Source organism: Odontomachus brunneus, unplaced genomic scaffold (genome assembly GCF_010583005.1).
Source record: "Odontomachus brunneus isolate Ranch 3 - 2012 unplaced genomic scaffold, Obru_v1 Obru_scaffold_012, whole genome shotgun sequence".
NCBI classification, from domain to species: domain Eukaryota; kingdom Metazoa; phylum Arthropoda; class Insecta; order Hymenoptera; family Formicidae; genus Odontomachus; species Odontomachus brunneus.
In genome coordinates, this window is record NW_022639462.1 from 963,683 (window position 1) to 990,839 (window position 27,157).

Sequence of the window (27,157 nt, forward strand, 5' to 3'; positions counted from 1 at the left end):
TGTCGTTGTACGTGTAGCTTGTAGTACTCGGGATCGATAGTGATAGAACAATCGTCACCGAGTATCAGCAAAGCGACTTGTAGAGAACGATCATGAATCGTCGGCAGTTAACACGCGGGAAATGATAGTTAATGCGTAAAGCAACTCCTGACATCCTCTTGACATCTCGTTGCTGGCAACTTTACGTGACAGGTCTTTGCATTCGAATTAGTTAGCGAAGTATTCCAGAATTTGCCGGGAGTTCGCATGAAGATTGTTCTCCTGCATTAATCACTTGCGCTGGCGATCGATCGGCGGCTCAACGGGCGTTCGTGAAATTTCGCGGTGGATTTTCGGAAAGAAAGGACACATTGCACCAAGTGACGCAGCGACATCGCGGTTTGAAGAGAGAACGTCCCAAGTCACCGGCGCAAGTGGTTAAGAGTTACTGTTTCGTGTGTAGCAACGAGTGTTTGTACAAAGTCCCGTAACAGATGTCGAAAAAGCTCACGCGACATCGTCGAGTGTCTTCGTCAGAGATATGTTTTGCAGTGTGCTGCCTGGTAACCCAGTCTCATACGAACACTTTACCTTACAGGTGTTCTAAAAGTGCTCAATGCTAAGAACATGTTAAAACGCAACGTGAAAGTTGAGCGGGTGCTGTCGTGTGTGCATGGCTGAGATAACGACAAGTCTTGTCGACGTCAAAGTTGCTAACGGCCACTTGTGTTTCAGGGCACCGTCGAGGAAGTTCTTGCTTCTCTGCAAGCGAGACTCTCGAATCTCGAGGGAACGATGGGTTGCTTACCTCAGGATAGCATAGAGTCTATGCTATCGTCTCTCATGGTAAGTGCGCTCGATCAAAAATAGTGACGAAAGAGGGAAATAAAAGAGAAAAGAATAAAACATCGAAAAATTTCTGCCAGACTGTATTGGCGGAGCTTCGTACCTACGACGAGGAGGCGACGCAACTTCAAGGGCGATTACGTGAGATTCCCGCCGACGTCGAGTCTCAAAGGCTGTCGACGGCTTTGACGGGAATTCACACGCGAGTTACCGCCCTTCTCGATCAAGCGGAACAGGGGAGGGCAGCCCTCGAGCAGGCGCGAGATGGCAGGGGAAGACGCGACCAGGAGATTCGAACCTACAGGTTATTCCTTGACGAGACGGACGCTTGGCTAAGAGACGTCGCATCGAAAATACACGAGCAACACTCGATCAACACCAACAAGGTCTGTTGGATCGCGTTTCGCCCGTCGACGTAACTAATTACGATGTCGGCCAAATATACCAGTAGCTGCACTGAATCTAAAACATGAATATCGTAGAAAGATTTTAAGATGATGGAAACCGACATGATGCAATTTCGTAATTTTCTCTTTTCTTCGAATTGAATGCGTCAAATTGAAAGTGCTTTTAAAGAATAAAAGTACAAATGTTAATGAATGAGTGATATTAAATAGTTGTATGAAATAAACAAAAATTTTTTTTATTTATTGACCGATTATAAAAAAATTTTTTATTGATTTCATGCAACTGTTTTACGTCAGCCATTCATTAATGTTTGTACTTTCATTCTGTAGAAGTATTTTCAATTTGACGCATCCAATTAGAAAAAAAGAAGAAACTAGAAAACTGCATTATGTCGGCATTACCTTAACTCGACTAAATAATACGTTATTGTACCTCGCATGCTAATTAATACCGATCTCTCGCTTGCCACAATGGGCAGACTTTGCAGGATGAATTAGCGAGCCGCGCGCGTCGAGTATCAGAGCTCGAATCGCTGCCGGAAGTAAGCGAACTGGCGGCCACGCTGAAGGAAGCTCTCTTGGATGTAATCGGTCGTCTCCAGCAAAAGCAGCAGGTATCCTACGCTTACCAGGGCTCGGGAGCTTTCGCAAACTTCACTCTTCTTCGTGCCTCGGTGCTTTAAAATAGTATTACAGAGGGTACAAAGGGATGGAAAAATCGATCCTCGCCTTTCGAAACTTGCCAGAGCTTCGTGCTGTATTGAGAAAAAATAAGAGGCTTGTCAGTTGCCGTTATTACAAAGCTAGCAGCTTTGTAGGGCGGATTAAATTTTCTGTATAGATAGATAGGCTAAATTATAAATCGCTAATTAATAGTCGCGCATGTAAAATCAAAAGTTACCGGACGTAAGCGCCGAACTGTTTCAAACTCAAAAAAAGGTTTTGCTAGTCCAGGTAGAATCTTAAGTGTCACAGCCGAAATTTATCGCTGTTTCTTGTATCTGCCAGATAATTGTCTATGATACGTAGTATTTGCAATAACAGCATTCTATAGTAATATTTGCGAGCAAATTTTGGTAAATATGTGAATTAGGAAGAGCTAATTTTTTTAGTCTACCACAGTCAATTTCATAAGAAGTGTGACTGGTTTTAATCTGGATTAGCGGAGAAACTTACTCGCTGAAGAGAATATAAATTATTCGAATATAAATTACTTTTTTGTCATTTATATTGATTATATTCAAAATATATACGATATCACATATATTTGCTAGTCATTTATTCCTAGCTGATCTATCGTATCTACGTAATTTTCGTTATGACTGCAAGACGATTTTTTTGAGCGTATCTTTCACTCAAGTACGAGTCAGAAACGTCATATTTCCCGTATAGTTATAATATATAAACAATACTCGCGGTCGTTTGAATCAATTGGAGACAACATTTGAGCTCTTTGTAATAAGCGGCAAGTGAGTTCACGCAATTGCTCACGACACACTACATCATTCTTGTCGTCGAGCTTAAACAATTTCTTTTGCACGCTTACGAACATGGATAGTTTAACTGGTAGCAAGCATTTTATTCTGGGTATATATTTTTCTTTTTTTCTCCTCTATCTCTTTTACCATCGTCGCTGCAAGACATATACATATATGCGCTTCTCATCACGCACCTCTCGTCATTTCACTATAGTTACCACGCACCGTACATTATTTCTTAGCTCACTGTACATTATTATTTATATCATAATTGTTATGTATTTTCGTTTACCTTAAGGTGATGGATGTAATATAGGCACTGCATGTAATTAAGGAATGTTAATACACACATTGCTGTAATACTTCATATATATAAAATTAAAGGATTCTTACATTAATGTCCCGTCCCTTTATTCCCCATTGTTAATCGTTATAGTTATATATCGTACTATTGTTAGTGATATGTCAATAATAAATAATCATACCGGCGTAAATAATGATGTCTACAAGTATACGATATACTGTCCGTTAATGTCCCATAAACACGACTCACTTTGATATCACAGTTTTGTAATGTAACAACGTCAATAGAGCTCTCTGAGACAATTCCATCGGGAGGAGTTCGTGCCGAGGACCGTGCTGAGAAACATTTATTAAATCGTTAGAAAATAATCGTTAACGACTCGCATAATTAACGAAAGATGTCAAATCGGCCAACTCCGGTATGCTATTCTCCGTTCTAACTTCCGTCCTAGTTTATTTAATAAAAGAAACTACATTGCGAAACTAATATCACATTTATCGCTCATAAGACGAGTAGCCAGTAACATTTCTCATTCAGACTGTAGAGCACAAACACCCCCAGTAATCACACCAAGCCGCTTGAATGTCGCAAGTATATCAAGACATGTTCTGAAGGCGATTGTTATCCTCGTAGGAGATCTACGATGAAGAGGCTCAAGCCGACGACGACGAGTCGACGGAAAGAGACAATGCTACTCTAGACGAAGCGCCCTCGATTCACTCCTCCTTGGAAGACGGTCCGCCGTCTTTGGCTGACGTTTCCCTACAGACAGGTCAAAGCTTACTGCTCGACGACGTTGTCGAGAAGAAGCCACAGCTCACGAAACAAACGTCCACGACGCAGATGCCGTCGACGACTACGTGTCATTCGCTTACGACGCAGACCACGCAGGCTTTGCTGCCAAGCGAGAGCGCTCAGACGCAGGAGGCCATAAAGGTTTTGAAAACCACGAAGGGGGATCACGACGTGATCGAGATAGCGACTAAGTACATGCCGCCAAGTTTCGCCCAGGAAGTAGCGCATCGGGAACAATCGAGCATCCTGCCTGGCGAGGATATTGTCGTCGATATGAAGTACCAGGACGCAAAAAAAACCGACAGTGCGACGAGCGAGTTGAACATCGTTCACGCCGCGCCGCAATCTTTCGAGACGATTTTGGTTGAGCCAGACGACGTCACTACTGAGGTGGTCGTCGATGCCGATGGCACCAAAAGGATCATCGTGAGGAAATTGCGACGCACTACAGTCACCAGCAGACAAACCACTCAGCAGCGCGTATCCACGCTGTCGACGGCGCTCGGAGACGCGTCGCCGATGATGCAGGCTTTTTCGGAGGCCGCGATGAGGGATCAGCAGGTCACCGTGACCAGAACCAGGCCGGACGGCACCATTGAGACCACGACGAGGCAAATGTACGGCGGTAGAGTTACCACGGCTGCACCTACCGAAGGCATTAACGTAGAAGAGTACGAGTCCGAGCCACGTTACACGCATATGGTGACACAAGGTCAAATCGGAGATATCAGCTGTCAGCCGGTCGAGGAAGAGATACTGATGGAAGGCGGTGAATACCAGACAAGGACTTCGAGCGTTCACGCCGTGGTGCAACAGGTCACCAGACGGGTCATCAAGAGAACGCGCAGGATCATTAGGAAAGTCACCATCATAGACGGCAAAGAGACCACCACTGAGGAAGTAATCGAAGAACCTGAAGAAGTCGAGATCGATGAGCAGGACATACCTCATATCAGTATCAATGTAGTTAAGAGCGAGGATCAGAAGACTCTACTCCCGGGAGAGAAATCGATTGAAACTAAAGTGGAACAACATAAAACTACGGGGCCAGAGATACCAATGGAGCCTTGTACTCCCGGCAGCCCGATGCAGGGACCTTTCTTCGGGCCGTTCGCTAAGGACATGGTGACCACAGCCAATCAAGCCAAAACAGAGAAGAAGGCGACGGAAGCACCAACGACGAAAGACTACGATGTCATGGAAGTTGAAACATTGGATATCGAGAGTCAAGTGAAGGAAAGCGCAGCATTGCAGGAACCTACGATAGAATTGGCGGATTCGAAAATAGAAACAACTGATATCAAAGTAGAGTTACCGGAATCTGCGAGAACCGCGACAGGAGAAAGGCTCCCATCTCCAAGAGGAGACGTGCCGCAAGCTGAAAGTCTGATCAACGTACAGGCTGACGAGGGCGTCTCTTTTGTGCGCGACGATGAAAGTGTAGTGCCGAGAGAAACGATACCAACGGACAAACACGAGCATTTCCCTACCGAGGTAAATGGCGTAGGTACACTCACGGTCGATAGTCAAGCGCTGCTAATCGGTGCTGAGTGGTCTGACGTTTTGCAGACTCCTGTGGAAGACGTCTCTGTTAGCGCAACACAAGCGGATATAAAATCCCCATTAGAGCCGGCCGTAACAGATGATGAACCGGTGGTCACCAAGGCTACTTGTAAGTCTGACGATGCACCAGTAAAGAGCGAAACACCCAGTATCGAGCTAGAGAATGGCACGGTAGAAGTAGAAACGCACCATGACGATAGCAGCACCATAGAGGCTGGTAAAGATGTCGATGTATTGACTGTTGTATTAGAGGAAGAGATTGAGGAAAAGGATAAACCAGGAATATCAGAGAAAGACGCGTCGTTCGAACCATCCAAGAGCAAAGAGGAAGACACGACATTGACTTCATCTCAAAAGTCGCAGCCACAAGATGAATCTATTGCTCCGCCAAGCGAATCAGATGCTGTCAAGCCTGATGAATCCGTAGAGATACTTATCGAGAAACCAAAGATATCGCCAGAGTTGTTTATAAAGGAGGAGGAAGATGATTTCAAGGATGAAGCATTCAAGCCGGAATATAAGCCGGTGTTCCACAAGGTTGAGATATCTCTATCTGTGCGTAAGGAGGACGAGGAAGCAGAGCCTTTGGTGTCTGTTAAGACTCGAGCAGAAAGGCCCGAGATTGCTCCGTACCGCATCGTCAAGGAAGATGTAGATATTAGTCTTCCAGCGGACAAAGAGAAGACAGAGGTGATACATGATAAGATCGTACAAACCAGCGCCTTTCTGACAGCTGAGAAAGAAACAGAGACCTTCCAACAACAGGTGCCAACCGCGGAGAAGGAGGTCGACGTTCACATTGAATCGGAGAAGAGCAAGTCAGACAGCACGAGTCATAAAAGTAGAAAAAAGAAACGACACAAGGCTAAGCCGGAACCGACGGAAAAACCCGTAGAAACGGAATCCAGCACTTCGATCGCTACGTCAGTTGCCGAGTCTATGGAGATTATCATCCCCTCGTCCGACTCGTCCAAGCACGCTAGCGAGCAACCGCAACCGGACGTTGCCGAGATCATGAAGTCCATCACCGAATCGTCTCTAAGCCTAGATGATCATACCATACCGGAGGACAACGGATACCAAGCGGATGATAAAACTATGGATGAATTATCTGTCACGGCAGAGGATGAGGACACTACGAAGAAGAAGAGGAAGAAGAAGAAGAGACAGAAAGTACGATTAACTCGAGACGACTCAGGTGAACTGACTCAGGTGCCCAAATCTAGTAGCGACGATGCCCCGTTCACAGATGATAGTCTTCCTTTAGAGGTTCCCAAGCTAGAGAAAATGACTGAAGAGGATAAAGTGCAAGAGGACAATGCGGCAAAAGATGTTGAAACATTAGAGGAGGAAAAAACGAAAGAAGATGAGAAACAAGAGGACAAGATGGAAGAAGAGAAAATCGAGACAACAGTATCGCAAGAAGAGTGTATCGTTACGCACAAAGTTGAATTGGACGACGCAAATACTCAAACTACCGTGGATATGTGCGATGTATCGACCGCGCTCACCCCGAAAGCAGACCAGGAGAGTCTCTCTACATTCGCGCAAACGTCTCCTGAGCCAATACCGTTGACTCTCGAAGAAGAGATTCAAACAGCTAGAACTGAAGAGACTCATATCGAGACGCAGACGATCTTAGAACCCGGCCTCGACTTTGGCGCGCAAACTATCGCGGAGGAGACGCCGGAAGTCGAAGATTCCGGTGTGCAGACCGCGACGCCTACCGCGCCGCTGATGGAAGAACTCGCCGTGCAAACCAGCCCGATAGAATACGTCCCACATGCCGTTGTCGAGACGGAGATGGAAGATTCCCAAGCGCAAACAGTTCAGATCGATATCCTGTCCACGGAAATGCAGACTTCGCCCGTTGAAGTAGCTCCTATGATAGCGAGCGAGACTCAAACGGCGATAAATCCCGTAATGGAGGTAGAGCAACAGACCACTCCGTCACCGGTGGAAGAGAAAGTTGCTCTGCAGGAGATGGCTATTCAAACGTCATCTCCTGAAGTACCGGAGTCCCTGGAGAAGGACATACAGACTAGTATTCCGTCTAGTCCGGAGCAACCAGACGTCTCGCACATTGATACTCAGACGATTGCAGCACCGGAAGCGCTGGCTGAAACAACGGAGACTCAGACAACGCCCGAGGAGAGCCCTCGGCAGATAGAGTTGCAGGAAACCGAAATGCAAACTAAATCGCCTGAACCGACGATGGAGACCACTATGCAGACGAGTCCAGTGATCGTTAGCCCTGAACCTACGCAGGTGTGCGAAGAATCCGCGCAAACCAGCATCGAAGAGACGAGGCAGACCACGGAGGAAGAGTCGCAGACCAGTTCGCCGGAGAAAATCCAGACCTTCGATACTTCGGTGCAGATCAAGACAATGGAATTGATACCGCATGTCGAAGAGAGCGTGCAGAATATTCCCGAGACGTGCGAAATTAGCGCTCAAACGTCACCGAAAGAAGAAAAGCAAACGACCGAGACCACTTCAGTATCTCAGCAGACTACACAAATTCCAACACACACTGTCGAGGTATCTACTGAGGACCTTCAAGCAGAGATAGGCGAAATAGTAGACGCTCAGGCTCAAGCTTCCATAAAAATGGAGCCAGTTATCTCGGAGGAGACGAAGAAAGAGGTAGAAGTAGTGTCTACGAAATTATTAGAAACTCCAGCAGCACCTGATGTACAAGTACCAGAAACTGCGAGGTCCTTAGAGGAGGTGAAAGAAGAGGAAATCGCGGACAAGTCGGAACCAGTCCAGCCGACAGTCGCCCCCACGACGGTTCCAGAGAGTAGCGAAGAAATTGAAGCACCCGTCGAAAGAGAGACGAGAGATCAACTACCTGAGTTACCCGCAACAAGAGAGAGCCCCAGGAGGTCATTGGAGGATGGCGCAAAGGCGAAGGGATCTACGACGTCTTCCATATCGGAAAAGGATTCTACTCCGGACACATCGTTTGAGATTCACGTTCAAGCGACCATAGAACTGTCCGCCAGCGATACGCTCGACAGCGTTGCATCTGGTAGCAAAGAGTCGCCTGATACTTCCCAAGAAACCACTATTGCTGAAGATCTTAATAACGATGCGAGTGTTGCAGAGCACGACAGCAAGACGGCGAAGCGCCAAAGAAGAAAAAGAAAGCATAAGACCATGGAAATCAGTCTGCCGAGCAAGACCGAACTTGGATCCATATTTGGGCAAGCCCAAGTCGAGTCTCAAGATACTATTTTGAAGCTCTCCTACAGTGACGTTGCCAAGAAGAACGCCGGTAGACAAACATCTCCGGTAGGAGACGTCTTAGGCGATATTTTGGATGACGTGGCATCCGAATGTACCCCTCAGATGACATCTCGATTAGAGATAGACTTGAAGTCGGAGGATATTGCGTCGAGAACTGTGATAGATAGCACGAAGAGAGATGAAGGAGGCATTCAAGATACACCAGATGAAACTACCTCGAAAACAGTACCTACATCGACGATCGATCAATTCGCGATCGACTCGAGTCGCAACATTCCAGAAGCAACAGCAGTACCTGAAGTGCGAATGCCTTTCGTGCTTGGTAAACCGACAATAGAGCCGTTGCTGATATCGTCGGACCAGCAAAAATTGTCCACAGCGCCACTCACGCAATCATCACCTGAGCCAATGGACACCACCGAAGAACCACTGACACCCGTGGAAGTCGAGCAACCTACTCTGAGCAAGGATGAAACTACCAAGCCGTTTCGGACGGAGATTAAGACTTACGCTGAAGTGATATCTGAGTCGGACAAGAAATCCACGCCGCCGAGTCTGACTGGCGGCGAAAAATATGAGAAGAAGGAGCCGCATCTGTCCGCTGTCAAAGCACCATCACCTCACGTTTTGTCCGCAACTTTTCTTCTGAAGGAATCTCAGGAGTACGGCGTGAAGCCGCAACACCAGGCAATGCAGGCTACCAGACTGATTACCGATCGGGTGAAGAGTCTGCAGAATACCAATGAGTCCAGTCACCTCGGCAACGTTCTGCACATCGCGCACTTGGAAGAAGTCACTACGGAGAGGCTCGCGGAGGAACGCTCGTCAGACGTTCGCAAGGAACTGGCGCAATTGCGAAACGCCGTTCAAGAGAACGACGTGGTGGTCGTCGAGGAGACGCTCGTCACCGTTGTCGAGACGATTTCGACTTGGTTAGAGACCATCGAGTACCGAATCTTCTTGAACAGGAAGTGCCCGACCGGACCTTCGCACGAAGACGCTCGAACGTTCATCGAACTGAAGGACGAGGTGAATCACGTGGAGGAAAGTATCCGTGAGCTCGATAATATTTGGAAACAAGTGGAGCCGAGTTATCCGAAGGAGGAACGGGAGAGATTGCAGGAATGCGTAGACGCTCTCGAGCATCAGGTGAAGATCATCGAGCATGTCACCGCTGACGGGGAGAAACACGCGAGCAGTCAGCTCGCGAAATGTGACGAGTTCCTGAATGGCGTGAACAATATATACAGGTGAGATATCCCCTGTAAACATATTGATAAACAATAGATTTTCATAGATTTGTTAATCTGTTCAACTAACAATAACATTACAGCAACGTTATAGTTTATAGTTTCCCTCTCGACAATATTGTTGTATAATATACGCGTTATGTTGCATTTACATTGTTGAGTGGGAAATTATATAACATTGGTGTTATGTTACTGATAGTTGGTATTCATTGACATGTGACTTTTTTCAGAACATATAAAATATAGTCTATTATACACACATGTCTTATTACAAAGTTACAAATATTCAAATGCTTTTCTTGAAGAGTCACTACGTTTTTCTAGATAGAAATTCAATTTTATATTATAGATTGGTGGAGGAGCAACGCAAGCAGCTGGATCACATAGTCGAAAGCGAATACTCCACGCAATGGAAGCTGCAGGAACTCGACAAGTTGGAGAATATGAATTGCTGTCATATGTGGAAGACGAGCAAGCTCGTAAACGCCGCTCGCGAATTGCTGCGGGATCATCCCGGCAAGATTATCCCCGAGGAAACATACATCGCGCACGAGATGACGAAGGTCATCGAACACGGCATATCCGTCGAACGGGAGCGTCTTCTTCAGTTGCTCGCCTTAGCTGAGGAGTACGAGCAGACGCTTCAGGAATTCGCGCAGATCATCGACATCGCGGAAAATCTACTGGACAGCCCGATCTCTGTAATGAGTTTGGAATATCTTCAGGAGGAGATGCAGAAGCACAGAAAGTTCTTTGTCAATCTGAATCACTGTCGCGCGATCCTCGAATCGCTGGAGGGCAATCTGGACCCTGAAACAAGAGCTAAACACTCTGGTCTGCACGAGGAACTTCACGGCAGAGCGACGGCATTGCTCGATCAGGCGGCTTCAAGAGCGCAACAGATGGCATTAGCCACGTCGCGATGGATGCTTCTGGAACAAGGTGTGAAGGAAGAGAGAGGCTGGCTCCAGGTTGCGCATCAACGCGTTCCTGATCTCCAAACAGTGACATCGATCGACTATGATCAATACATCTCCTTGTATCAGGTCGGTAATTGCAATAATTCTACTAACGTTTGTGAATATCTTGTAAAGTTCAATATATTGTTAAGTTAAATTTCAACTAACATTTAATTAATCTTTAATAAATTATTAAAGTTTAAATTTCAATTTTTAATAACTCGTCAATTCGTCACACTTCAGTCTCTATCATCGGACGTAGCGACTCATCATGCACGATTGATTCAACTGCTCGACGTGGCGCGAGGTCTCCGCGACCTCGTTAATATTGAAGACCCCGAAGATCGATACGGCGAAGCCCTGGACGTGATTGTGAAGCTGCAAGAAGACATCGAGTCCTCTTTGAGAAGGCTACTGGCTTTTAAGGACAACTGGAACAATCAGGAGGCGCTAACAGATCGCTTGGAGCAATGGATGACGACGGCCGAGAAAGAGCTTGCTGTGTTGCGCGACCCATCAAGAAGCTCCATGCGTCAGTTCTGGGTAAGCGTTCTTCTGATTCTCGCTCGATGCCTCCTAGATACACGAGTATATTTATAACTTGATTATCCAGTAAAAGTGTTCGTCTATGGGCTATATCCGCGCATGCATTTGGGTCACGTTTTTCCGACGTCGCATTTGGCTACGTGCCATCGCAGGCACATGTCTCCTTCATCGTCAGCCTTATTTTTAGCATTATTAAGAGCGGAAGGCGAAAGTGTTACGTGATGTTGGATTATCGTCATCGCCTTCTTTTCACTGAGAATCTTAATCTATGAATTTCAATCCGGGGTAACAGTCGAAAAGAGGAGAGAGGCGTGCGGGTAAATGGCGAGCCGAGTCAACTGGATGCTGACGACAAAGGATACGCTGTGTTGCTCTGCATTGTTCTTGTTCCCTTTACAGGAATTGAAGGCGCAGTACGAGGTTCACAATAACATGCGCAACGAAGCGTACAACTACTTCGAGCAAGCCTTACGAGCTGTTCCTTTGGCGGACGAGATGCTGCAGCGACAGTTCCGAGGCGAGTTGCACGATCGCTGGAAAGAGGTCAGTGAAAAGATCAACGAGATCCAGAAGGGTGTCACTCTCAGTATGTCGTCGGAGGGGATCTCGTCGAACGAGAAGCTGAAACTGCTCGAGAGAGAGTTGAACGAGCTACGGATGACGATCAACAGTTTCCACGGGGTGCTGAAGACAGAGGAGGAGCTAGATTTGTACGTTGAGAGGCTCACCGTGTTGTACGACAGGATCTTCGTGATCCAGGACGAAATAGGTCGTTTGGGTCTTCTGCCAGCTGCGGAGAGTGAAAGAGTCGGAATCTTGCTGTCGTCGGCGCGTTGTATAGAGAGTCTCATCGGCGAGGAACTGGACTCGGCGCAGTTGCTTAGAGAGAGGATCCAATGTCTTCAACATGGATTGAGTCGCTTCAGGAAGGCTCACAAGAGATTGTCAACGATACTAGACCAATGCGAGGGGAGCGAAAAGCAAGGGAGCGATTTGGTGGCTGCGGCCGTGGATCGCTGTCAGTCGGTCGCGGACGAGCTGGCGATTCTCTGGCAGGATCTGATGGCGTTGAGACAAATGCTGCATAGCTTGCCGACCGGCATGAGAGTGACAGTGTCGCCGGTGGGCATCGAAAGAGACCTGTCCAATGTGCAGGACACGCACACTGAGCTGGAGTCGAGGTGCGCTCGGCTGCTCTCGTTGCTGCACAGCAAACTGGCGTTATGGCGGCGATTCGAGAGGCAGCTGGAGATGGTGCAGCAGTCGGTCCAAGAAGCGGACTACATGATGGAGCTGTTAACCGTCCAGGGCTCCGTTGATTACGACAGACTGCTGAAGGCTACCGAGCGGCTCGAGGTGAGTCATTCTTCTCTCTGTGTTATACGTCTTATGCGAACGTAGAACAATGCGATTCGAAGCTTGAGAGGTCTAAAAGTCCACGGGTGAGATTGTCTGCGACCTGTAATTAGTCGTGACACAACATCGCGCTGGCAATGCCGCGAGGTGCGCTACGTTGAGCCGGGCGAGGAAACGACGCTCAATTTCGAAGAGCTTTCCACGAAACTTATGAATAGTCAATTAGAGTTCATCTGCCTTGTCGCGTCATTGATTAAGATTCGATACAAATACGAAGCGATCTTATATGTGAATGATAGGGCGACCATACACACGTGCTACACGGAGCGTCGCGCTCCGGCAGGCCGCGCAGGCGTCGCGGCTCTCGCTCGTTCAGACTTTAGAGTCGCGTTATCGCAGACTACCGCGGCGCCTATCAGTACCGCGGGATCCGTGGTCGCGTTTACGTCGTCACCGAGAATACCCGCGAATCCCGACCGATATCTCTCTCTTTCTCCTTTCCTCTGTCTCTCTCTCTCTCTCTCTGCTCCCCTCTCTCTCTCTTTCCCTCGAGACGCTTTCGTTGAGTTTCGATCTGCATTATCTCTCCGATAAGCACAAGTCACCCGCAAGTAGATCGAATGAGGAGGCCTCGTGATTCCCCGCGGACCGGCGTGACCCTCCGACGCCGGAATTCCACGACGAGGACGAAGCAGAATAAATAGCCTCAAGGTAACGTCGCGTCGGCCACGCGGTGAGCGCTTTCCTGAATGGTGCGACTGCGGTTTCCGCTCTGCCACTCGGACCAAAACGCGCTTCTCGTGCAGAGGAATATTCCCAGTAGAATTTCCGGAGTCGTGTTTGCCTGGAAAATTCCGTGGCGTCTTCGAATTGCAGTTAAATACTGTGTTCATCAACGGTGACTGAGTTAATGACGGGTCAGTGACAGGCTACTGCAAAAGAACGCCTGAGCGCGCAGTGGCAAGTTGCGACGGCTTAATATTATCGTTCGGAAGCATCGGAAATGGCGCGTCGGATGCGGAAGATCGCACGCTTGATAGATCGATTGACAAGACTTTTTTTCATTGAACGCTCCAGCGCCGCGAAACAAGCGCGTTTGCAGCTGAATATCCGCGAAAGGAAACCGGATGTACTGCGTTCGTGCGGGACCGGCATGAATGCCGCTTTTCTTTCTCGCGTGCGTCGCGTCGCGTTCCGCGTTAAGAAAGTGCGAGACGGTCGATCAAACTCTCCACGAAACGGGAAGCCAAATCTGCGAGAGTTCAAGCGCTCAAGAAGGCTCATTTATCGTGCGTTTTACCTTCTTAAGCTGGGTATACACCGAGAAAAAATATTTGAAAACTTATTTGTGGAATATAAGATTTATATCTATCAAATAACCTTTATCCCCACAAATGATTTTTCAAATATTTCTTCCTCAGTGCGTATGCTCATATGGAAAAGAACATTTGGTCGGATTAACCAAATATCTGGTGAAATATGAACGAATCAAAATTCCGATTGAGAGGTTGTCAGTTCAAATTAACAAGACTGTGGTTAACTAACAAGATTTCTGATCAACACCAGTTATAAGTTCTGGTTAATTAGAATCTTGTTAATCCAGAGTTCTGATAACCTCAGCCGAAATCCCGATTCGTTCATATCTCATCAGACACTTAGTCAATCCAACCAAATTCTTGTTCTCCGTGCAGCTTCAGGAATTGTCATCTCGCATCGTCTTCGCGATATGTCTCATAATCACCACGGACCCGTTGTTTTCCTTTGATCCTTTGCAAATCGGTCTCACCGCGGCTACGTGAACCGGATCAGCGCTCGTGATGTTTAGCTAATGAAGGAGCCTAGCGAACCTCCCATGCATCGGCGGCACGCCGCGCGCACATGATCGTCATCAATATTTCTGCCCGAAGGCGGCCGGCTGTTCTCCGCGAATGTGCAAATGCGCATACGAGAACGATTTCGCAAGGATTATTTTTCCACCGTGAACGTCGCGCCTCTCCACGCGAGACCGTCGCGCGGACATACGAGGTAAATCTGTGCACCGTTATCCGTCGATGCGTATGAAATCAGCATAGATTGCGTCAAGCGTGAAGTAGTTGTTGCAAGCAACAGGTCGTCTGTGACGAGACAGTGTACGTGAAGCGAGGAACACGGTATCGCCGACGCGATGCACGCACCGCGTCCGCGAGCTCGCACTCCTTCACGCGTGCGATCGGCCGGCGTAAACGCGACTCAACTAAATAACTGTGTACTGTTATTATTGCCATTTTCTCTCTCGACCTCGTGCAATTACACGTCCATCAGCGCGCGGCTGCAATTAGTCGCGATTACACTCTCGCGTAAGTGCAGGTACGCTAATAAGATGAGAAACCATCAGAGATGCGAGCGGCATTGATTTCACGTCGAGTCTGTAGAAAACTCTGTTATTCCTTCGAGTAAGGCACACATGCGGCAGATATTGGAGCTGTGGAAATACATTTGTCATCGTCGACACCTTGCGTCTGGGAATTCCGTTGCGCCGAGCGCAAGAAATGTAGAGCGTGCACATCGGCGATAACGAACGTTCTCGCTAATCTACTTTAGAAATAATTACGTAGGATGACACAAGCGACTGCAGCCGTTTAGAGTGTAGTGACGCGGTGATATGGTATGTAAACTGCGGCACGTGGAGAAGCACGCGTCTAGGATAGCCGCGACCGGTCGAGCGTGTATTTACGATTTCCTCTCCTAGTGCTTGGTGTCGATTTATCATCATATGTCTCGTCGGAATTCGGAATGTAGGCACGCTAAGGTAAACCAGTCGATATTAACGTGGCTTTGCAAAAGATACGCACACAGTGCGCGCGAAGCAAGTACAGTGTTAATCGTAACATCGACCGTGAGTAGATGCTGACAGCTTATTTGCCAATGGGCCTTTCTGCAAAATTCACGAGGGAGTATTTTCGTCGCGCAATACCGCGGCGATTTGTGCCACTCGAAATAAGAGTCGGTATTCGACGTAAGTCGATTTCCGCGTACGCCTTTCCGCGGGAAATTCGCGGCGAGGTGAACGAACTCGAGTACACGACACAGAATTAGTTCAACCACGTTCTGACCGAATTCATGTCGCAAGTCTCGAAACGTGCTGGTCTCGTGCCGCAAATTTATTTATAGAGCGTTTTAAGTAAAAGCAGCGTGCCTATGCTTTCTTTGAATTGTTTGGCGCGAAGCCGCCGTCGGGCGAGGTATGATTTTCGAGATGCATTGCGATGCATCAACTCAATAAAGAGAGATCGCGCTCGGAGAATATTGCAACGTATCTCGTAATCGATAGCTGCTTTGGGGATCAGAAAAGCATTTTGCAATCAGGAATGCATTTTGCAATTGGTTCCTCCTGCGGTAGAATTTAATCAGCGTGCGTACCTCGACAGTTTATCTTTAGTTACACAAAAGTGTAACAAATAATATCTGCGAATATTAAGAGCAAGATCCACTTGACGCTTCGAAGCGCCATATGGACCAATCACAATCTTTCTTTACACGCTCTGAAGCGTTTGCAGCCTCAAATGGATCCTCCATAAGTATGCCCTTATGTGCCTTTTAAATTTCAGGGTCTGAGCGGCGATTTGGGTGCCCGAGAAGTTCTCATTGGCGAACTACGTGCCGCCGCCGAGCCTTTGCGGGAGAGTTGCGCCGCAGAGGTCCGCGAGAAGGTCGACGCGGCGGTAAATGAGGCCGTACAAGCTTGGGAGGACACTAGGGCCGAATTGGACGCCCTTTGCACCCGATATCAGCGCGCGTGCAACCTCTGGCAGCAGTACAGGGACTCGAGCGCCGCTGTGAAAGCCTGGGTGGACACCCAGATGAACAGTGTGGTGAACCTGCCACCGGAGGAAGCAGTCAAGCAGATCAAGGTAGGTGACAGCGTTTGAAATTCAATACAAACGGCCTCTATCAGCATAAATCAGACGCGAGCCTGCACGCAAAAAAATGATTCAGTAATATCAGCTAAACCGCGGTAACTGATTCAAACTTAGTCAAAAGGCTAATCGTTCAGCTGTCACTGTTAAGAATTGGCTATGACAGTTAAGATGCATTTGCTATGAAATACAAATATATTACGTGACATTAAAAATGCACATTATTTCGAGTAGCTAAGAAAATGGCAGTTATTCCTAAATTTCTTATCGTATGCATATATTAAAGAGATTTGCCGTACAGCTACAATCATTTATTTCTAGCAGCTAATATTTCTCGCTGTAGCGCCTAAGTTTAACAGCGAATAAATTTAGCTTCGGTAGTATCGACATTAGCTGTCCCTATTTCAGTGACATATCTTATCTGCCACAGCTATTTTTTAGCTCTGGAAGCTAGTTTTTTTTGTGTGTGTCTATCCCTAAAATGCAATCCGGTTTCAAAAATATTGCCCGCTCATTACGCCACATTCTCGATCGCGGAAGTGGAAGACGCGTGAGAGAACGCGCTAATGACCGATAAGTGGCAGACAAATAGATTTCTCTCGGATGGTATCCTCTCTCGCGAGAATCACAGGTTTACCCGGTGAATGTGACGTTAATTTAGAAAATAAATTACTGAAGCGCGAAATATTCGTGGACATTTTGTGCCAAAAAGGAACTCATCCGGTCTTGCCTTTTTTAATTTGGAATACGACAAACTCGAGATAACAGAACTCGTATATTTTACTTATTTATGAACTCTGTATATGAGAATCTCATGAAAAAGATAACTAGGAACGCTTACCTCGCAATAACTAATGCGAGAAACGAATAGATAACGAAGTTGAGACATTCTTGCGCGATAAGCGACAGCGGTTAACGGTTAACTTGATAACAATGTATGCCGACAAATAAAGTTACACTTGGGACAACATCATTTTTCTGCGCTTTTACATAAGCCCTGAATCGCATCTCGGATAGCACGAATCGTACACGAGATGATGTCGAGTGGCTAATCCCGCATCGAAATCTTAGCTCTATTTTCGTCCTGAATTTTCTAACATTTGTATATTCTGAAAGATTAGTGTATATATAATACATACGGAAACTGAAGTTCTACGTAGCGCCTCTAAATGGCAGAAAATATACATAATGCCACTTGTGAGTTCTAAAGAGGATCTCTCCGCAAAATTAATAGATTAAATACAATTTAAAAGAAGACAGTTGTAGGCTTCAGAGTATCAAAGTAGACGTTAAACATTGAAATTAGAAATTGAGATCAAAATTTCGACTCGAGATACCAAGTATACTCAATCTTGTCACTCGATTCTATCGGCTAATGTAATCTCTTATCAACAGACGAACAGCGAGCGCTGTAAAAATAATTGCAACGTCCGTTGACATTGAAAATTTGTGCGACTTGTGAGGCTTGTGAAACAGCACGACGAATATTCTTGCTGGCGTACTCCTATGTCGGCCGACGTTGAGTCTTTTTCTCCCACGAGACGGACGAGTGTAACGGTCGAGTCAGAGACGCGCAACAGACGCGCTTTCATCCCTTGAATGGAGAAGCGCGTGATGTCATCGTCCCGCCGCTATGTGCGCGGGCGCACATTGCCAATCGCGGCTGTGTGACGACGCGCTGTGTGACATGGACGAAGGGTCGAACGAGAGGAGAGATCGACGCATCGTCATCATCGCCGTATCGCCGGCACCCCTCGCTCGCGCTTACGGAATATACCGTGCACACACAGGCGTGTCGTTTCTGGCAGGGGTAGGTCGGCGAGAGAATACGGGGCAAGAGGGCGAGACCGTACGGACGCGCGCATCGATCCCTCGCAGACTACGCCAGTCTGGTCCAGGGCGCCGAAGCGCTTGCAGCATCCGAATCGCGCTCTCGACTCGGGCTTCTCCTCCAAAGCGTTACTGGTCTCGCCGGAAGCGCGCGCGATCTCCCGTTATCTTTCTCCTGTTATCAGACAGACGTTTGAACACTCGCGCCGTATCGGACGCGTGTGCGAAAGTGCGTGGACGCGAGTGTGCGCGCGTGTGCTTATGGGTGTGTGCGCGCGTACATGTACACGCATATCGACCGGTCGAACCATGTGTTTGGACGACGACAGACGGCAGTGTAACGTCGCACGTGTACGCCTCGTTTCGGAGCGGAGGTTCGTGACGCGCGTCAAAAAGCAGGAAGCATGGGCGACGATTTGAATTGAGACATGTGCACGCCGGAGGAGAGAAAGGTAAACCGCGACGGCGAACGGATAGAGAAATGAGACAGGATCTATGAAAAGACGTGACTGCTCGCCACAGGCTGGAGATTGAAACCGCCGGCTGAAACAACGGGACGGAAATAACTTTGGCGCTCTGAAAAGCGCGACCGTGTGTCGTCTCGCGTAAATATTTTCCCCCGGACGTTGCGTTTTTATCGCTAGGTCGTCGGCGTGTACATACGAAGAGGCGAGAAACCGGGTCAAATTCGCGCAGCCTTCGTTTGCACCTGCTTGAATTTCAAACACAGCTTCCGGAAAGCGAAATTCTCTTAAAATCGATAATACACCAATATTATCCGAGAATAAATCGTTAATGAGCTGATAATGTATCTTTTAAATTTTAATCTATATTTATCTATATTTATTTATATTATTTATTTATATTTATTTATATTATTTATATATAATAAATATATAATAAATATGTATTAAATATTTATTTATTTATATTATATTTATTTATATTTATTTATATTATTTATCTTTATTTATCCCTTAATTGAACTATACGAGAGAATTATTTTGAAAATTGTCAACAAGAAAAGTAGAAATTGGTGATGTCGATGAGTTAACAACGAAAAATTGATTATTCACATCGAGTGTTCACTTTTGCCAAAAATTAGTTGTCATACATGTATATTTACATGTTTAAATGCTCAAGAGTCTTGATAAATCCGTTAAAAAAAAAGATTGCTTCTCAAGTCTGAAGAAAAACCGCAGAGCAGAGCAAAGTGGATGTGAAGAGAGCCGAGAATGCTCATTCCTGTTTCGCACTTTGCGAAGTAGATGAGGCGCTTACCACCCAGGCTGACGAAACCGAATGCGTTTTACAAATGTCAGCGGATGTCAGCGCTCGCGCGAAGGTCTTGCCCCGCGCGCGATAATGTATGCGTATCGCGAAACACTCGCGCATCTGTTTATTCATCGACCAGCCAAGTTGATGGGAAGGAAGAAAAAATTCTTCTTCTTGACGACCGGAACGTCTGGCTTGAATGCTGCTCTGATTTTACGTAAACATAATAAAAGAAAGACATGCTCCGTTATCTCTCGCTCGACGGCACATTTTATGTTGACGTCACACGAAGGACAAAGTCAAGTACTATGTCACACAGTAAGATACATCGGTAATGGAGATAAATCGATACGGATATCGCGTGAATGTGAACTACAACTATTCAGCACTCTTCAAATAATGGAGTTACGAGTTCGAGTATTTAATTGTCGGGATACAGCCGCAACAGAGACGCGTATCGATCCCACTTGCATGCGACTTCGGGCGCGATAATTAGCCGACCACTAACCAAGAAAATTTTACGATCGTGCGAAAATGCATTTCGAGCGAGGGAGTAAGTAAATTTGCGACGAGTTCCGTCAAAAAAAAATGCACAAAAGAGAAAAACACGATAAGCGAGATAGATCGTAATGGGGATTCCAAAAATGTACAGTATTTTCATGGTATATTTCGTTCCCACGTAGAGGAGGGATAATGGATATACACTACATGTCTATAAATACTGATAGATAGGCATAAACACATGCTCTCCGTGTACAAGACTCTAGGTGCGTTCTAGATCCGTCCCTCTTGCTTGCATCTTCGGCTGATTTCTAAACATGGCTGCGAAAATGTCGTGGTATTACCACAACCGAATATACATACATACACACATAAAACGAGCTGCATTTAATTTTAATGATGTAAGGTAAATGTCCCAATAGCCGGACATTTAACGGCATAATACTACAATTGCTTAATTTTATAAAAGTATTTAATAATGTAAAAATATAATTAATGAAGAGCTGAGACTTTAAGAAATTATTAAGATATAAAAGACAGTAAAATTATCAAAACTATTTAAAAAATAATCAAATTTGCAAGAGTAGGAATGTACCAATACCCGGACAATGTCTCTATTGCTAAACTCAGTTGACTCAATATCCGAACATGATTATTAAAATAAAATTACAAAATCTTCATATTTTTATTGATTTTTTTTTATTTTTACTGTTTTTCATGTCCTCCAAAGCAGCATTCACGTCCTTACGTTGTGTATATGACTTTTCTCTTATGTTTTTTGCCATATGATCTTATAAAAAAGCCATAATTCATACAGTATTAATGCAGGTAACAAGTGTTCGCATGGATGTCGTTCGGAAATTATATTTTAGAGGCTATATAGGTATAGAGATTAAATTAGATGGTATAGATAGATGATATAGATAGATATAGAGATTAGATGGTTAAAATATACACTTTCAAATTACATTAATTGATATGTCAATATTTACTTACTCTTTAAACTTTTGTTGACAATAATTTTAAGTAATTTTACTTATAAAAATGTTTGTGACAGCAGTTATTCTCGATTTGCTTGTTGGTACACGCGAGCACATGTGCAACGCGAGTTGCATCGGTAACTGAACGTGTGGCCGGTTACTAGGCAATCATAAAATTACTGTACTAGTAGCAAAATTCATAAAATTTAACTATAAATAAGTTTTCTTATAACTAAATGCATTCTTATAATTATTCTTTACCATTTTCGGATTATATAACGTAATGCTTATAAGATGAAAACAATAAAGTAAATAAAAAATATCTTAACAAATATATCAAACTTCTTAACAAAACGTTAAGAACATCATGAAAGTATATCCTGTATCTAATCATGTTACAGTTTTCTTTTTCATTAGATAATAATCTTTATAATACTTAAAATAATTCAACATATAAATATTTTTAAATATTGATATATATAGATTTTAATTAAACATTAATATTATACTAAAAGAAATAATTAAGGTTAATAATAATAATTTTCCGTGTATATGTCCGGCTATTGGTACCTTTACCTTATTTCCCAATTAAATCGCTGCGAAATGATAAAATTATCACATAAAAAATTCGCCAGACAGATTCAGGCAGGCCGTATCTTGTTTTTTGAGATGTTCAAAGGACAAACGGAGGAATTCTCTAGGTTACGGATGCTTTGAACTTGTCGTAGGTTTGCGAGGAGACACTGGCGGAGCACAAGGAGAGACTTGCTGAACTGCGCGGTCTGGTAGCACAGATCGCATCAGACGTGGGTCTGGACGCCGGTGGACCGCTGCACTGCGAAGTCGAGGCGCTCGGTCAACGACTCGAGGATGTTCGCGAAACCTTGTCGACCCTCGCGGACACGGTGGACGCCCGTGTGCTCAATCAAGAGCTCGCGCGCGGCGATCTCTGCCAGACGAAAAATTTCCTGGACTCGGTCCAACAGGTACGTGCGCTTCGTTCCGTTCGCGCTTCTCCCTGACTATGTGCCAGTCAAGCGCGCGTCTTCCGCCCGTTTTAACGCGAAGCACTCGAGCGTCATTAATGTTACGACGACGACTTGCGAGAACTGAGAAAAGTCGTGGCTCATCTCGGTCTCGGTGTGAGAAAAGGCAAAGAAAGAAAGACATTTCGCGGAATGACTAAACGAGTGAAATGTATGCAGTTGCAGTTTTCGATTTCGCGTGAAAAGGATTAATTTCTTTCTCTCTCTTTCTCTTTCTCCGTCAGCGATTACAGTTCGACAAATTTTTCTTGTGGGTGCATCCAACGACGGTTAGTCATCATCCTGGCACTCGTACGTGCGAGGAAACGGATTCAGGACCTTGGCGAGAACGAGGCCTTCCTCGAGTTTCTCGCAGTTAAAACATTTTTCAAGGATCGATGTACACGTTCGCCGGTACTTCGAAGGTGATCGTTAAGCCCGCCGCGAGCCGAGCTTAGTCTGACGTATTAACGCGTCCGTCAGTTCTCGAGCGAGGCGCACCATTGGTGCTTGGCACAACCTCGATCATCGCTTCGCACGCGCGTTTATATTTTAATCGCGGTAGTTCCGAAACAATTTGTTATGTCAAGGCCGAAAGGCTTAACCCGGGGTGGCAATTACATCAGTCACGAAATCCGCAACAGCTGAATGGCTGTACACGGCCGAGGGCTGTGCACAGAGCCAGGCCGAAACTTTCGAACTTGAGGGCGCCGGGCCACGTTTTCCGACGGAATTTACGGCGCACGTCGTCAACGTCGATCGCAGATAAAGGCGATTCGACGCGATCCTACTTGCCAAAGGGGATATAACTATGTCGCGCCGTCGAAGCGCGCTCGCTTCAAGGATTTCGCCTCGCGAAACTACCGGCGATACTACCGCGGCGGAGGTGCATTGATCGTCTCGTGTTATCGACGTTACCGGAAATTCGCGGAACCATTCGCGCGCGCCAAATTGATTCATAAATGTTTTACTTCCCCCGTCGAGTTTCCCAAGCTGCCACTAATCCGGAAGACCCCCGCTGCCAATTTCCAGAGCCTCACGGCGGTGGGTCAAGGTGAGTCGAACGAGCAGCTGACAGTATTGCGGAATCATCTCCTGGCCCTTACGCGAACCGAACCGCAGCTTCAGTCCATCAAGGATCGCGCGTTGGACGTGTCCGTGCAAGAGCCGTCGGTGGTTGAGGTGGTGCAACTTTGGCAGCGCGTATTCCAGGAGACGTTCCAGCAATATCATCGTCTGTCTACGCGACTGATACGCTCGCAGGATGTAGTGGCCGCGCTCAAGCTCTGGGAGGAGTACCTGACGCACGTGCAGGACTTCTTATCCAGCGGTGTGCCGGGTGACTACAACGGGCTGTCAGAGTATCGGAATATCTGCGAGGTACACCGAAAGCTCCTGCCGGAGCAACAGAATCTCATATTGACGGTGCGGCAAGAGGAGGACCGCGACCGATCGGTCGCCGAGCAGTTTAACGCCCTGACGAATCTGCACAATGAAACGCTCGCGAGGATACTCGAGCGGCACGCAACGGTGCGCGACAGAATATCGGCCTGGGATAAGTACAGGCAAGACCAGGGCAGACTGTTGACGTGGCTGAAGGAGGTTGAGAGGGAACGACAGCGCATGCACTTGCAGTTCATCCATCTGAAGCGGCTGGACAAGATCCTGCAGAGGATTCAAGCTCTCCTGGACAAACTACCGTCCGGCGAGGCGCAGATTGAATCGCTTCAGGAGCAGCAAGAGTACCTGCTGACCGACTGCGACGAGGCGCTGGCTGTCTCGATACGCATGGAACACGCGGCTAATGTACAGCGCATCGCTAATTTACGAGCCGCTCTGGAGACTTGGCGGGATTTCGTCCAGAGGGTACAGAAACTGCACGCGCAGCATGTCGAGCAATCCGGGATGATCACCACAACCTTCCAGGAAATCAGCCAGGCATTAAGCTCGGCCTTCCACGCAGGCCCGTCGAGTCTGTCCAGGACGAAGGAACAGCTGGAGTCGATCCAACATTTGAGAACTCTCCTGGCTGAAGGACAACGTAACATGGAGTCCCTCGGCGTCATCACGGAGCAGCTGAGGGAGTGTCTGAGTCCGAGCGACATGAAGACGTTGAATCAACACGACGCACTTCTGTCGCAGCAACACGGCGATCTCGAGTATCAGTTGGCACTGTTGGCGTACAGGCTCGGAGAACGCTACGGTCTTCACGGTCGATGGGAGAGTAGGCTGAACAAGTTCCTGCAGTGGATAGACGACACAAGAGCCAGGATGCGAAACTACGACATCATGGCGTTAGACGAACCTGAGGAGGCCTTGAAGCGGCTCGATTACGAGCTGCAGACGGAGATGAGCCTGAAGCAGCGTGAACTCGAGTGGCTGCAGAACACTGGACAGGAACTGATAGAAGTTGCCGAGGAGGCGGAGAAAGCGAAGTTGCAACAATCTTTGGACGAAGTCAATGAGAAGTGGAATCGTTTAATGTCAGGCAGTAAGGCGAGAGCTAGCAAGTTGGTCGACTTAATACACACTATGAACTCGTTATTGAAGAGGATAGCCGATTTACGAACCTGGTTGACCGGCATCGAGAGTCAACTGTCCGAGACTTTTATCATCGAGAAACCTACGCAGAGGTGCATCGATAAAAAGCTTGAGGATCACGAGCATCTCAAGACGAGTATCGAAGCTGAAACCTCCAATATCGGCCAAGTACTGAATCTGTGCGAGATCCTGTTGAACGACTGCGACACATGGAAAGTCTCCTTCAACATGGACGCGATAAAGAACGGAATGGAGGGTTTAGAGAAGCGATGGAAATCCGTGTGTGTGAGATCCACCGAGCGTAAGAGGAAAATCATGTTGGTCTGGAAAATGTTGCAGGAGCTGGATAAAACTAGATCTGAGCACGAACCTTGGCTGAGCAAGACGGAAAAATCTCTGTTGGACCTTGAGAAGGATCTGCTCGAGATCTCCAAGGAGGAGTCGGAGAAAATGATCGAGAGGTCCAAGTCGATGGCCAAGGACATCGAGGCACACCAGAAGGCCTTGAAGATCCTTGAACAAGTATTCGGACGCCTCGCGAAATCCGGGTTAGAGCCTGACAATTTCCGCTCGCTCACCCACGAGACGCGAAAGACCATTGACAGGTGGTTGGTCCTCGAAACGAGAATCAAAGCTGTCATCTCGTGTCTCCAACGGGAACAGAAAACCTATCGCGAGTTCGTGTCCGCACACGGCGCCGCACTAGTGGGTCTAACTCAGGTGGATGTCCGACTCACGCAGATGCAGCATCTAGCTACGCCCGAGCAGAGGTCGTCCTCGCGACGAAGACGCCAGCAGCTGAGCGAGATCGAAGAGGAACTCAATACCCAAAACGTCACTCTGCGAAAGGCTGACGAGCTGGCGCTGCGTGTCATGCAGGAGAGCAATCCCGACGACGTGGCCGCGGTCCAGGAGCTGGTGGACGAGTATCAGCTGCTGTGGAGAGACATCAAGGCGCGAGTAGCCGCGTTGAAGGCGGAGTTGGAGACGCAGGAGAAATCGGAAGTCGACGAAGCGGTGCAGGTGGAGACTCTGAAGTTCGAGCAAGACACCGCGGTTCAAGTGGACACCCTACCGCGGCTCGTTCGAATGACCTCGTGCGACGCTTACCTGATCGAGCTGGAGGCCGCCTTGAACGAGTGCAACAACGCTTTGGACGCTCTGGAGGCAGCGGTAACACCTGACCCCGTTTCTGGTCCTGGATTAAACGCGGCCGCTAAGACTATCGTAAGATTCATTAGCTAATTGTGCCTTCCCCTCTACTTGTGAAACTTACTGAGTACTGACGTGTGTGCTGCAGGCTAAACTAATCGGAAGTTGCCAGTCCTCGATAGAACTGGTACGTCATCTCCATAATCTACTCATGGAAGACAACAAATCGAATTTGGGAGCTGCCAAGAGTAGCGAGGTAACGACATTAATAGCTCGATACGACACACTCATTGCACTAGCAAGAGCACGTGAACAGCAAATCAGAGAGCTCAGGTAAAGTTCCCTTCACGCTCACTTCATTTTCTTTAAGCGTACTTAACGTCTTGAGACTTCTAATCGGTGGAATTTGCAATAACGAAGAATCTCCTAAATTTAGTCCCTTAATATTGTGAATTTTATTCTGATATCACAAAGGGTCTATATATGACTTCATTGAAAAGATAATTGAATTTTAAGATCTGTGGGAGATGATTTCAATCACACTGCTTTATGTGTAAAGGCTTGTTTTTTAATTTTAAGAAACTCTGTGGTATCTTCTGAGATCTAAGACGATATTGAAATAAGTTTGTTGTAAATTTACACGCATACGCTATTAACTTTTATACGTGATACCAATCTTAACGATGTGTCATGTTTAACACCATCATCCATTCAGATGCAATGCTATCTTCTTTAATTATCATGCTACTAACATTCGATATAAATAATTGACCAAATACAATTGTCAATATCGATAACGCTTGTTCTCCACGTGTTGTTCAAGCCTTTTGCCAGTTTAGACGCCAATTTAGACTCATATCGCCACGCAATAACTTTTAACGCAGGCAATAACGCTTAGCTAATACCGATTATATATAATACAATGCTTATCCCTTATCCCATACAGATCGCCCATCACCGATGCTTACGCTTTTCCATGTGACCAGTGAGTAACTAATCATGTAATAATTAATTCGATAAATGTATCATTAACGTATATAATTTCGCTATTACCAATATTTGCTATTACCTTTTCCAAGCTCAAACAGAATTTCGACGCGCTTGTTACTTAACAGAGATTTATTTGAATTGACAAATCCTTGCAAAGTTGCTCGAACACTTGTCACGATGCAAATGCAAATATATACAGAATTTCCTATAAAAAGGATATTCAAAGTATACG

At 46.5% G+C, this 27,157-nt stretch overlaps 1 protein-coding gene across 10 annotated transcripts in view; it reads left to right on the top strand.

Annotated features, from left to right (window-relative positions):
* The window catches only part of LOC116840827 (nesprin-1), a 118,537-nt gene that overhangs the window by 86,468 nt on the left and 4,912 nt on the right, over positions 1–27,157 (top strand). For 9 of the 10 annotated variants that reach the window (XM_032808070.1, XM_032808072.1, XM_032808073.1 and 6 more), the window contains 12 exons: positions 715–825; positions 906–1,211; positions 1,712–1,846; positions 3,648–9,874; positions 10,224–10,920; positions 11,077–11,376; positions 11,779–12,735; positions 16,323–16,625; positions 21,946–22,203; positions 23,275–26,010; positions 26,084–26,268; positions 26,882–26,920. In XM_032808070.1, the coding sequence (XP_032663961.1) occupies positions 715–825; positions 906–1,211; positions 1,712–1,846; positions 3,648–9,874; positions 10,224–10,920; positions 11,077–11,376; positions 11,779–12,735; positions 16,323–16,625; positions 21,946–22,203; positions 23,275–26,010; positions 26,084–26,268; positions 26,882–26,920 (12,254 nt within the window). The remainder of the gene's footprint in view (positions 1–714; positions 826–905; positions 1,212–1,711; positions 1,847–3,647; positions 9,875–10,223; positions 10,921–11,076; positions 11,377–11,778; positions 12,736–16,322; positions 16,626–21,945; positions 22,204–23,274; positions 26,011–26,083; positions 26,269–26,881; positions 26,921–27,157) is intronic. The other variant, XM_032808066.1, reaches the window with a different exon arrangement.